The following is a 12,695-nucleotide window of genomic DNA, read 5'->3' as shown; positions in this document are numbered from 1 at the left end:
ACCAGATGACCACTGGAGGAATGAAAGCATGGTCACCCTATTCTCCCCCATGGTGGATAGTGTGAGCCTTCCAAAACCCACCTAAAACCTACTGTATCAACATATAAGTGACCCCTGCAGGCATAAAGACTATTGGGGTGGAATATAGTTGGGTAGAGAAGCCTATGGGTGAGTTTTGGAGGACTATCCATGGGGGTTATGGTGAGATGTGTACTTTTATGTAAAGTTCACTCCATTGCCCTCTAGGGTGGCCCACCGCTCTGCTGGGATGTCTGTGTGGCCAGACTGCTATGAATGCAGGCCCCAACTACATCTCAATAGTTGGTTTTTGTGTGCTTTTCAGTTGGACTTTTTTTTTTTTTTAAATGGTTCAAAAAGATAGATGCACTGAGGACAAATGCACCCAGGAAATGATCATTTAAAAAAAAAAAAAAAAAAAGACCATTGTCTAGTTTGAAAATAACAATTTTTTAAACTGGATTTATGGATGTTTTCCTCAAAGTGTCCAAAATCGTATCTAGACATCATATTGAAAATGTCCCTCCACATATTTTTTTGAGATACGCCGACCACAACTGAGTGCAATACTCAAGGTGATGTTGCAGCATGGAGCGATGATGACCAGGCCTTATTTACCATCCCTTTCCTAATAATTCCTAGCATCCCGTTTGCTTTTATGGCCGCCACCACACACTGAGCAGAAGATTTCAGTATAGCGTCTCCAATGACACCCAGATCTTTTTCTCATTTCAGTTTTGCATCGATTTCACCCACTTTCTAAATAGGCATTCTCTTTGTTTATCCCACACAATTTTTGGATTCCGTCATTGTTTTCTTTTTTTTTCCACCATGTTCCCCTTCTGTTAAGTCAATGAACTAGAAATCTGTGTATTCAGACTCTCAGGGAGTAAAGAGTTTTGATCCCATAGGTGTCATTATGCAGTGATACTCATGCTTCCTGGATAGAATTGGAATACACCAATCTAGCACGCTTAAGTTCTGACTTGTTGAGCACATAGAGGTCTTTCTCAAGTTCTTGTATTCCACATAGAACAGGTAATATGAACACAGAGACATTGACATTATGATTCCACTAAGTCAGGGGTGTCAAACTCAAATACACAGTGGTCCAAAATTAAAAACTTGGACAATGTCGCGGGTAAAATACGCTGAAAGCAAAAACATTAAATAATAAAGAAATATACTACTTAAGAATTGCAAAAAAAAAACCAACAAAAAAATACAATAAATGCTGTATAAACGGCAAAAGAAAATGAGTATAAACATAAAAGTGGCCAAAAGCATCGCGAGCACATAATAATCTAAAACCCAACAACAAAAAAATATATAAATAGTGAAAAATAAATAATAACAAAACCTTGTGCGCGGAAAGGTTTAAAAATGCATAAATAAAAAGTCTCTGCTGCAGAGCGTGAAAAAAGTGTGGTTGTCTTGCGCTAACAAACGTCGCAGTGTGGCAATAGACTATAGAAAACATAAAAACCACCAGCTAATATTTTATGGGAACTTAAGATAACTTAAAATCACTATGCGCACGTGAAAAATTAAAAGAAAGAATGAAATAAAGCCATGGTGGCTCTTACCTGGTAGAGACAATCTGTAGTGCTATGAGCTGAGCAAACTGAAAGTAAAACCGGCTCGAAAAATGATGGCAATTTAAAAAGGGCAGGGGGGGGTCACATGACAAGTGCCGTTGTCACAACCGTAATCCTAAGCAAAATGTGGCACGGAAAAAAACGCTAAAGAAATTGATGGTCACAGGATGAATTAAAACCGGATTAAAAATAATACATTTAAAAAAAAGTGAAAGGTCTAAAAACAATTGACACACATCGTGAAGACAGTACAGCTGTCCTACATTGACATACTCAGCGGGCCAGCTCTAGTAGACATTCGGTATTTTCTTGTGGGCCAAATACAATTACACTGCGGGCCAGATTTTGACATCCCTGCACTAAGGGCTCCTTTTACGAAGGTGCGCTAGGGTTTTTTAGCGCACGCTACAAAGCCGCGCGTGCTAACCCCACGCTACACCGAAAATACTAATGCCAGCTCTATGGAGGCGTTAGCGTGTAGCACGCATGGCAATGTATCGCGCACTAAAACCGCTAGCGCCCCTTCATAAAAGGAGCCCTAAGTCATCAGCTTTAGAATAAAATTTCACTGTTACCGATTGGGATAACCTCAGCCTATTTGAACTCTTGAGTCAGTTACCGTATTTGCCGGCGTATAGGACGACTGGGCGTATAAGACGACCCCCCAACTTTTAGTTAAAAAATAGAGATTTGTGTTATACTCGCCGTATAAGACGACCCCTTCTTCCTTCTCCACCCCTTTGTATTCCCCCATGTGCTTTCAGCGTTCTTCTCCCTCCTCTGTCTTCAAGTGCTTTCAGAGTCCTTCCCCCCCCCCCCCTCCCTTCTCTACCGCCCCGGGTGCAGCACAGCCAGCCAGGTCCCCTTACTTTTGTGGCACTTCCCCGACCGACCGATAACAGCCCGGGTCCGACAAACTTCCCTGCCCTTAACCGCGAATCTAAATTACCTTCTTACAGCTGCTGTAAGAAGGTAATTTAGATTCGCGGCTACAGGGCAGGGAGGATTGTCGGACCCGGGCTGTTATCGGTCGGTCGGGGAAGTGCCACAAAAGTAAGGGGACCTGGCCGGCTGTGCTGCAACCGGGGCGGGGCGGCCGCCCCTCTCTCTTGGTACTCTCTCTCTCCCTACCTTCTCTGCTTGCAGCACAGAGCCGAACGGAAGTCTTCCCGACGTCAGCGCTGACGTCGGAGGGAGGGAGGGCTTTGTTTAAGCTTTGTTTAAGCCCTCCCTCCCCTCCGACGTCAGCGCTGACGTCGGGAAGACTTCCGTTCGGCTCTGTGCTGCAAGCAGAGAAGGTAGGGAGAAGAAGAGCCGCGCGACTGAGTACATTCAGCCCCGCAAGTAAGGGCATGTAAACTGTACCCGGCGTATAAGACGACCCCCGACTTTGGGGAGGATTTTAAGGTACTGAAAAGTCGTCTTATACGCCGGCAAATACGGTACTTATTTTTACTTTTGAGTCTTGATAAATGTTTGACCCTATTGATCCATTAACATTTGCTGTGAACCCAATTCGTAGATGCTGACTTGTCTTTGATACTGCTAATCTTATCTAGACCCGGGTGTTTCTTGCAATAAGACAAGATAAAGTAAAATATATGAATGAATAGAATGTGCAAACCTGAGAAACAGTCACAGTTTGGGTCAATCTTACAGTCACAGTCTGTAGCAGATCCAGCTATAATGGAGATTTCACCATTGGTTGTTACTTGCTGTATGCGGTTTATCTTTCGTTCATCTGTCTCTGCAATGTAGAGTATTCCACTATGGGACACAGAGATAGCTCTTGCTGATTCCAAGGTAGAGTGGACTGCCACCTTGCTGACCAAGAAGTGATCAATGCCTGGTACCTGGCAATGAATGGGGCGACCAGCAATGATTCGCACTCGCCTATTATCAGAAATCTGCAGTACAATATTATTGTCTAAAACATATAACGAGTTGTCCATCGGGTTGACTGCTAGGTCAGTTGGCCATTCCAGTCGCACCTGTAAGAAGCAATAGATTATATTAGAGTATTTAAAATAAGTACATGGCGCAAGGATGTACAAAGATTGCTCGTAGGATCATGTAACACCATTATTGTGTTCTGGCTCTCGATAGTTCGCCGCATTACTTATACAAGTCTGACCATAGTCCATACCAGAAACAAAAAAGAACTGCAGGAAATGGACAAGGTACAAGGAATTTTATTCAAAACAATATAATAAAAATCAATAAAGTTTTGTAGCCAAAATTAATCCTTGATATTAAACGGTACGGACCTGACACGATCCGTGTTTCGAAAAACATTTCTTATTCAGGGTTCCATGATGTTCAATACATTTGTATTCAAGAGCCATATGAATAAAAGCAATGGAACAAAAAAATTCTTGAACACAGGCAAATCAATATTGTCCTGTCGAAAATACCGCTTAGAGAAACCCCCGAGGAAGAAGCGTTTTTCGAAACACGGACCATGTCAAGTCCGAACCATTTAATATCAAGGACAAATTTTGGATACAAAACTTTTGTTTTTTTAAATAAATCTTTATTAATTTTCAAATGTTAACAGTGCCATACAATGAATTTAAACATAAACACTACACAGAACGCACTTTAAATACACAAATAATTTAAAAAACGATCATTTTCTCCCCTCCTCCCTATAATTAATATAAGAAGAAGTACATATTTAATTTCAATAATATAGATAATTAAGTATAAACTTTTTATTGATTTTTATTTTATTGTTTTGAATAAAATTCCTGTACCTTGTACATTTCCTGCAGTTATTTTTTTTTCTGTTGTTGCATTTTTACTGCAGTTTTGTTGGTTTCTTTTTTTTTGTTGTTTTACCTTAGTCCACACCATACATTACAGTGCATTGCCAGTCTTTCTATCATAACTATTAACACCTTTCTCTGGCCCTTGAATGCTTCACGGAACTATATGCCAATGATTTCCTCTAAACACATCTGTGTAAGACTCTGTTTTCACTTTTATAGGAATTCACTACCAGAGTTGAGAACCTCATTACAGACTTTTAAAAAGGGGTTTTAAAACATTCGTGTTTACTGATGCATTTGTAAAGTAATATCACTGATATACTAATAAAGTAAAACCTTGGTTTGCGAGCTTAATTTGTTCCGAAAACGTACTTGTAATCCCGAACACTCGTCTATCAAAGCGAATATTTCTCCATAAGAAATAATGGAAACTCCACAACCTCAAAACTTTAATACAAAATGCTGGAGTGCAAGACCTTGCTTGTTTATCAAGTTAAAATTTCATAAAATGTTTTGCTTGTCTCGCAAACCAAGTTACTTGCAATCCAAGGTTTTACTGCACCAGGATTCCAAGCTATGGCGCTGGCGGTCGACGCGTGGGCTTTGGTCTGAAGTGTACAGACACACTCTGGGCTCCTTTTACTAAGGCGCGCCACCCCGTTTTTAGCGCACGCGCAGGATGAGCGTGCGCTAGCCGAAACATTGCCGCCTGCTTGAAAGGCGGCAGTAGCGGCTAGCGCGCAGGGCATTTTAGCGTGCGCTATTTCGCGGGTTAAGGCCCTAACGCGCCTTTGTTATTGTAAGGAGGCTGCACGCTCTATTTTTATGCACCGGGCTTGGTGCTATTCAGAAAATAACAAGTCAGGGCCCAATACTTGAAAGAGAAGAAAATACACAGAAATAGGAGGCCATTGCTATTAAAAAAATGTGGGATTACTCGGTCCAGGAAGGTTTGGGCTTCTTTAGATGCTTACTGTTTGTTAACTCAGGGGTCCTTTTATTAAGGCGTGCTAACTGATTTAGCGTGTGCGAAATGCTAAGGCGCCCATAGAACGGACTTGAATAAAAGGGCCCGAGATTTAGTTTAGTTTTTGCATCTTTATTTCACTGGACTTCTATTCTAATTGTATTGTTTTTTTGTGTGGGGTGTTATAAGGGGAAGGGTATATTGTATTTTAAACTAATAAAAATATTTAAATCAAAAAATTCATTTATTCAATTTTCTAGCCCGTCCTCCCAAAGGAGCACAGAATGGGTTCCAAAGTACAACCATAATAGAGACAGGACAGACATGACATAAATTACAGTATAGACATGACAATAAAACATGCACTAAGGGCTCCTTTTACTAAGGTGCGCTAGCGTTTGTAGCAGGAAATTACCACGCGCTACACCGCACGCTACGCTTCTAGAACTAACGCCATCTCAATGCTGGCATTAAGGTCTAGCGCGCGGGGGGGGCAATGTAGCGTGCACTATTTCGCGCGTTAAAGCCCTAACGCGGCTTGGTAAAAGGAGCATCTGGTGAGATTAGGTGGCGCAGGTGCGTTGACTGAGTGGCTTTTCTGGGCGAATGACTTTAAGGCACTGGGTTTGTAAAGAGGAAGATTTTCACGGCCTTCCTGAGGCTCCAAAGTCCATCTAGTGATCTAACAGAGGGCGGGATGGTACGCCAAAGTCGGGGGTATGAAACGCGAGTAGGAGCGTTTGCAGGCTGTTTCAGTTTTGAGGGAGCGGCCGCAGGGCAGGGTAGGGTTAATTTGTCGAGGGCCCCTAGGCACACAAGTACACTGGGCCCCCTGCCCCACCCCACCCTACCATGCGCCCAGGCGGAAACCGGAAACTGCGTCAGAGGGAAGCTTTGGGCAAGCAGCACCGCTTGCACAATTACAGCTCCCGTTGCCTTTCTTAGCCGCGTTTGCTTGCTTGTCTTACTTTCCGTCGATGGGGGGGGGGGCTGCGTTGCCGATCGAGGTGGGACCCGCATTGCCGATTGGGGGAGGCCCGCGTTGCCGATCAATGCTGGAGGGGCCCATTGCCATTTGGAAAAACCAATGATGATGCTCTCCTTCATTGGGCCCCCCCGACCATTTCGGGCCCTAGGCCCGTGCCTACTTGGCCTATTGGTTAATCCTGCCCTGAGCGGCCGGGAGGAATGTAAACCGCATCAGATATGAATAATACTATCACACATGTTTTAATTCAACCATAGAGCAATACAATTTGGCAGTCCTGTTAGACGGGGTTTCAAAGTACATGATTCAGCACCGACTCTGACTCCCTCTTTCACAAAGCTGCGCTAGCGTTTTTAGCGCCCGTCGCGGCGGTAACAGCTTGGACACTCGTAGGAACTCTATGAGCGTCGGAGCTGTTACTGCGTCGGCCAGCGCTAAAAAACCCCTGGAGCGGCTTTGTAAAGGAGGGGTTAAGAGGGGAAGTTATCAATGCAAGCTGCTGTTAAAAATGGATTATTCTACCAAACCTCATGCTATTTCAGTTTTAGGCAAAGAGACCTTAATTACTAACAATCTGCGTTAACAGTAAAATATCCCATCTTAAAGGTTGCTAATATTGATGACTCCTCCCCCAAGCCCTAGAGCTGAACAATAGTGGCTGTATGATACCGTAGTGTATACTATAGATAGAATCTACATTTCCACCAAATTGCATTGCAAGTTCTCACCTTTTTTTTTTTTTTTAAGTTCAATAAGTTTTATTCATTTTTCAAGCATATTAATAAACATCAGGTAATAATGGTCTTGTCACAACAGAGCATCTATAAAAAATAGTAGAGGTTCATATGCAAAGCTGCAGTCAAAGGGATATAAAACAATATGTGATACTCGTGATCAAGTTATACACAATCAGTGAAGAGTAAAAACACTGTCATTACTCTAAGAACACGAAAGAAATATACAGTGGTGCCTCACACAACAAACTTAATTTGTTCCAGGAGCAAGTTTGTTTTGCGAAAAGTTCGTTATGTGAAACGCGTTTTCCCATAACAATACATGTTAAAAAAAATTATTCGTTCTGCAGCATAAAATATGCTAAGATGACATAAAAAAAGATAAATTTGTCAAAATGGTGAAAATGGTGGTCTTGCTGAGGCCAAACTCTTTGACGAGGTCACACTGTTTTACCCCACATTCACTCCTTCTAATTATTTCCCGTTTCATTTCAACAGAAATCACCTTCCTGCTTTTTTTAGAAGCCATGATATATAAAAAATATTGAGTTTATCTTAAAAGGACGACTGTATACAGTGAGAGAGGGCAGAGTCTCAGCGGCAAAAACTGGGACTTAACTTTTCTTTTTTTTTTTTTTTCTAGCATCGGGGAAGCGGCGAGAGTAGCTCCGTCCCCCCCAACGCATCAGCAGTAGGCGCCGGGCCCCTCCATAAAAGGAGGCGAGCCGACGGTCCGCCACTGCACAGGGAGCCAGGCGAAGGGCTGTGAGAGAGGGCAGTTAAGCGCAGTGACTAACGACTGCCTGCAGTGCCTGCGCGGAAGGATGCAATACATCGGCAGCTCGGGCGACTTCGTTGTGTGAAACGAAGTTCGTTGTATGAATCAAGACATGAAGTTCGTTGTGTGCAGCGTTCGCTGTGCGAGGCGTTCGTTATGCGAGGCACCACTGTATATATAGGTACAAGACATAACACAGAAAGTGGACCAATGTTTAGAAGAAATCTCATTATATTTCCCTTTTACTTTCATGAGGTCTTGTAATGTAGAATATTCCCATTTCTCAATTAATTTTGATTCTAATATCTTTATATCCTGTTCCAAGCTATAAAATTGTTTTTTTAATTTGATTTTTAATATATGCCAAAAAGGAAATAATTTGACCTCTCATGGTTGCCTTAAAAGCATCCCATAATGTTTCTATAGAGATATCCTCTGTATTATTGATTTGAAAATAATCATTCATTTTCACTTGCATTTCCTCAATAAAATTTGGCTCCACCAGCAATGCATTATCAAATCTCCAAGCGGACCAATGTTATGCAGTGTTATCCATGTTACAGTAAGACAATAAAGGTGACCAAATATGACAATAAGAATTGTACGAATTGCGTCTTTCAGCATTGATTTTTTTCATATTTAGCTGCTAAGCATATAGAGTTCCACATTCAACATTAGCTAGATTTTTCCAGTTAAACAGGATGTTCTGAAGAGCCTGCGCCGTTAATATACAGAATAGCCGGGCCTCAAAATAATCATGGTATAACTGATATTGACCCCTGGTCAAAAATATAGCCACATTTCTTTAAGGGCTCCTTTTACAAAGGTGCGTTAGGGCCTTAATGCGCCTCCTTTTAAGCAGGCGGCAGTTTTTCAGGTAGCACGCGTGCTAAAAACGCTAGCGCACCTTCATAAAAGGAGCCCTAAATCTCTTAAATCCTCATTCTTGCTTTGATCGATGTATTTCCTAATGCATAGGGCAAGTTATCACCTTGAGAAATATAATGGCGTTAATAATGCCCCTTCAGAAGATGATTATTAAGTATATAAGTACACAATTAAAAAATTCACGTTGTGCTAAGTCAGCAGGCCGTTTGCCAAATGTGATTATTTTGTAACTCAAGGCAAGCATCGGGCTAAAACGAGTGAAAACAAAAGCTGTTTTTTCATAATCTTCCCGGAGGCACTGGCGTTGTTTTTGAAGATTTCTTTGCTTGACTTTTTACACCAGGCTCACCTGCACAGCTGGAGAATGTTTCAGCTTCACACGACGTGTGGTACATTTACTTTTATGAAATCTTTACTATAAATACATTTTATCCAGCGCAAACATTTATCTGCACAAACTCAACAAGTTCTTTGTATTTTAACTGATGCTGCTAGGCTGCGAAGCAAGTCCTGAGGGCACATTTCTCTGGCGAGGTAGCTGCCATCTTCTTTACGTCAATTAACGAATGCTGTGAAATTTGAATTCGGCAAAAGTTGTCATCATCTTCTTGTATGAAAATGCTGATCTATGTAATGTATAATTATAGTCAGTGTTCTTAGAATATCTGGCTGGGGAATTATTGTCAACTAACCAATACCAGTCATTGGTCAGAAAAAAACGGCACTTGAAAACATTGGCCTCATTTAATAATAATTTTTCAAAGAAATCATCAGCAGAGAACTTGCATACACAACCAGAACCTAAGAATAGCCTTACTGGGTCAGACCAATGGTCCTGTTCTCACGGTAGCCAACCCAGGTCAAAAGTACCTGGCCAAAACCCAAGGAGTAGCAATATTCCATGTTACCGATCCAGGGCAAGAAGTGGCTTCCCCCATGCTGCTCGTGCCGCGAACATTTAAAAGGTACGGAGAAGGGGAGGGGCACGCTCATGCAGCAGGAGGGGGCGGGGAAAGAGCAGATGGCATGGGGGGAGAGGCAGAGGAAGGGCGCCTCTCACCCATGCTACGCCACTCGTTAGAAGACTATCAATTTTTTATAAATTAAGCTTAGTTTATAAGCCCAATCTTTATTTTCTTTGTACTGTTTGGTTTAAAAATTTCAGTGAATGCATAGCCTCTCTCCCCCTAAATTAAGGTCTAACTATACAAACCAGTATATTTAATTTCCTGAGATAAGTTTGGTATTATTAAAGTGAAGGGAAAGTTTGAAAGTGTATTTGTATGTAAAAAATTTTCTCCTTTTCTTTTATTATTTTTCTTTTACTTTTCTTTATATGCCATTCTGTAATTTAAAGATGTTGACTGGTATTGTATTATTTCTTGTTTTGACTAATAGAGCAAGAAACATCGTTATTCACATTGTCAAATGTGACACGGACAAGAGGTCATGGACTGAAACTGAGGGGCAACAGGCCCAGGACAAATGTCAGGAAGTTCTGTTTCACACAGCGAGTGGTGGACGCTTGGAATGCTCTCCCAGAGGAGATTGTGACGGAGACCCCCATTCGGGGATTCAAGGACAAGTTGGATGCATACCTTCTTGCGAATCACATTGAGGGATACGGGTAAACAAGGTATTCATCAGGGAACATCTAGCTTAGCCTCCGCATGCGCGGGTCGCCGGTCTAGATGGACCTAAGGTCTGATCCGGTGAAGGCATTTCTTATGTTCTTATGTCTCTATACAATGTTAATAAAGATTTAAATATTTAAAAAAAAGAAGACTATCAATTTGCATTGAACATCTGTAAATTTAAAGCGTCAGGAATGTGAGGAAATCTCAAGTTCCCACAATTGTTCCCCTTATTCATGGAAATCCAATAACTTGGAAGGATAAGGTTATCTCTTTGGGGGTGCATATTGATTAATTTCATCACGCACTAACCCCCGCGCTGGCCAAAAATTACCGCCTGCTCAAGAGGAGGCGGTAGCGGCTAGCGTGGCCGGTGGTTTAACGCACCGCTATTACGTGCCTTGAACCACTAGCGCAGCTTGATAAAAGGAGCCCTTAGTGCCTTTTTTTTTTTTTTTAATTAAAAAAAATTCTTGATATGAGAAATCAGTAATAAAATTATATAAATATACGGGGGAGAAGAAAACTTGCAACTTTTAGTCCACAATAATATGAGAACCAAGAAAAAAAAAAGCAGAGAGCAGACAGCAGATGGAAGAATTACTACTGTAGCCAAGTACATGAATTATGCTCCGTGTGAATCAACACCCACCAAAGTGACTGTTTCCTCTCGGGACATCAGAAATTCCAACCATTGTTTAGGCTCAAAGAAAAAATAATTCTTTCCAAGATATAAAACATAACATTGAGAATGAAGTTTCCAAATATATATGATATATTTACACTTCTGTGTAACAATAGAAAGATCAGGAAGTATATGGATTAAAAAACCCTAAAAAACATTCATGCATGTGTCAAAAATATAAATAAAGAACAGTATTATGTTCAGGTTTCAAGGTGAAAGTCACAGGCAGAGTTATTCTAGCTATTATATCCAGGAAGCTTTACAAAAATGCTGTTAAATCCCTGCCTATTACCAGGATTAATTCGTCGAGAGCCACTAGGCACACAAGTCCACCGCAACATCAGAGGGAACGCTTCTGGATCCGCCGCAGGAGGCACGTAGGAGCCACTGCCTGCGGCTTTGAGCGAACACTGCAACAAGACGGAGGAGGGAGCTAGCAAGAATGTAAACACCCAGGGGCAGCAGAGGAAAATGCTGCATCGCCCTTGAGCGGAGCCGCAAGAAATACCTCACGGGGCCGCATGCGGCCTGCGGGTTGGATACCCTTGCTGTAGAGAGAGGAAATTGTGGCAGTGGGGATCAGGTAGCTAGCTCTCTGCCAGTTGCGCCGATGCCGAGGGGGCCCGGGGGAGTGCTGATGTCGGGAGGGAGGGGGGGGGGGGCGGCCTGTGTTGCTATTGATGCCGGGGGGAGGGGCGGGGGCTCCGCTGCCATTGCAAAAAAAAAAATTGGAAAACTAAGTCAGTTTGCCCTCCTTCAGCGGGCCCTCCTGACAATTTTGGGCCCTAGGCACATGCCTATCCATTAATCCGGCCCTGCCTATTACCCCATTGATAGGTACTCTACTCTCACAATGAACAGCAAAGAGTCATCTGTGATCAAAAGAATTTGCTGACGGTACGAGGGGGCATTCGGAGAAACTGAAGGGAGATAGGTTCAAAACAAATGCAAGGAAGTTTTTTTCACCCAAAGGGTCGTGGACACTTGGAATGCGCTACCGGAGGAAGTGATCAGGCAGAGTACGGTACAGGGATTCAAACAGGGATTGGACGGATTCCTGAGGGATAAAGGGATCGTGGGATACTGAGAGAGGTGCTGGGATGTAACACAGGTATAGAAAGCTAACCAGGTAATAAGTATAGAAACCCAACAGGTCGTGCATGTGCAAGACCGGAGGGTTAGGACTTCGATGGGAAAATAGGACTCAATGGGAAACCAAGGTGGCAAGGAGGCCCCTTCTGGTGATTCAGACAGGTCGTGACCTGTTTGGGCTGCCGCGGGAGCGGACTGCCGGGCAGGATGGACCTATGGTCTGACCCAGCGGAGGCACTGCTTATGTTCTTATGTTCTTATTTCCCAAACAAGTTCATTGGAGGTATAAGAGGAGATTTAAGGAAAGTCTAAATTCTTAAATTGTTTTTCTTTCTTTGATTTTCTAAATGCTTCATTTTGCAGTTTGTAACTTCTTTATCTTTTATCGATGCTACCTCTAAACTTTTCAACTCTTGCACTCGTTGTTCCAGACAGAGTTTCCATCCTGGGAAGCTTAATTTTTTCTCGTGCATAGACACCTTATTAACTGCCTCATAAACTTTCAGATCCAAACCAGCAGAAACAGTTTTTAGAGAGGAGCC

The 12,695-nt window shown here is 42.4% G+C and overlaps 1 protein-coding gene across 1 annotated transcript in view; it reads right to left on the bottom strand.

Annotated features, from left to right (window-relative positions):
• The window catches only part of TENM1 (teneurin transmembrane protein 1), a 698,125-nt gene that overhangs the window by 82,842 nt on the left and 602,588 nt on the right, over positions 1 to 12,695 (bottom strand). The window contains exon 24 of the mRNA XM_033947005.1: positions 3,241 to 3,607. Within this exon, the coding sequence (XP_033802896.1) occupies positions 3,241 to 3,607 (367 nt within the window). The remainder of the gene's footprint in view (positions 1 to 3,240; positions 3,608 to 12,695) is intronic.

The sequence above is a fragment of the Geotrypetes seraphini genome, chromosome 5 (genome assembly GCF_902459505.1).
Source record: "Geotrypetes seraphini chromosome 5, aGeoSer1.1, whole genome shotgun sequence".
Lineage (NCBI taxonomy): Eukaryota > Metazoa > Chordata > Amphibia > Gymnophiona > Dermophiidae > Geotrypetes > Geotrypetes seraphini.
The sequence above is the reverse complement of the archived record's forward strand: the minus strand, read 5'-3'. Positions and strand labels throughout refer to the sequence as shown.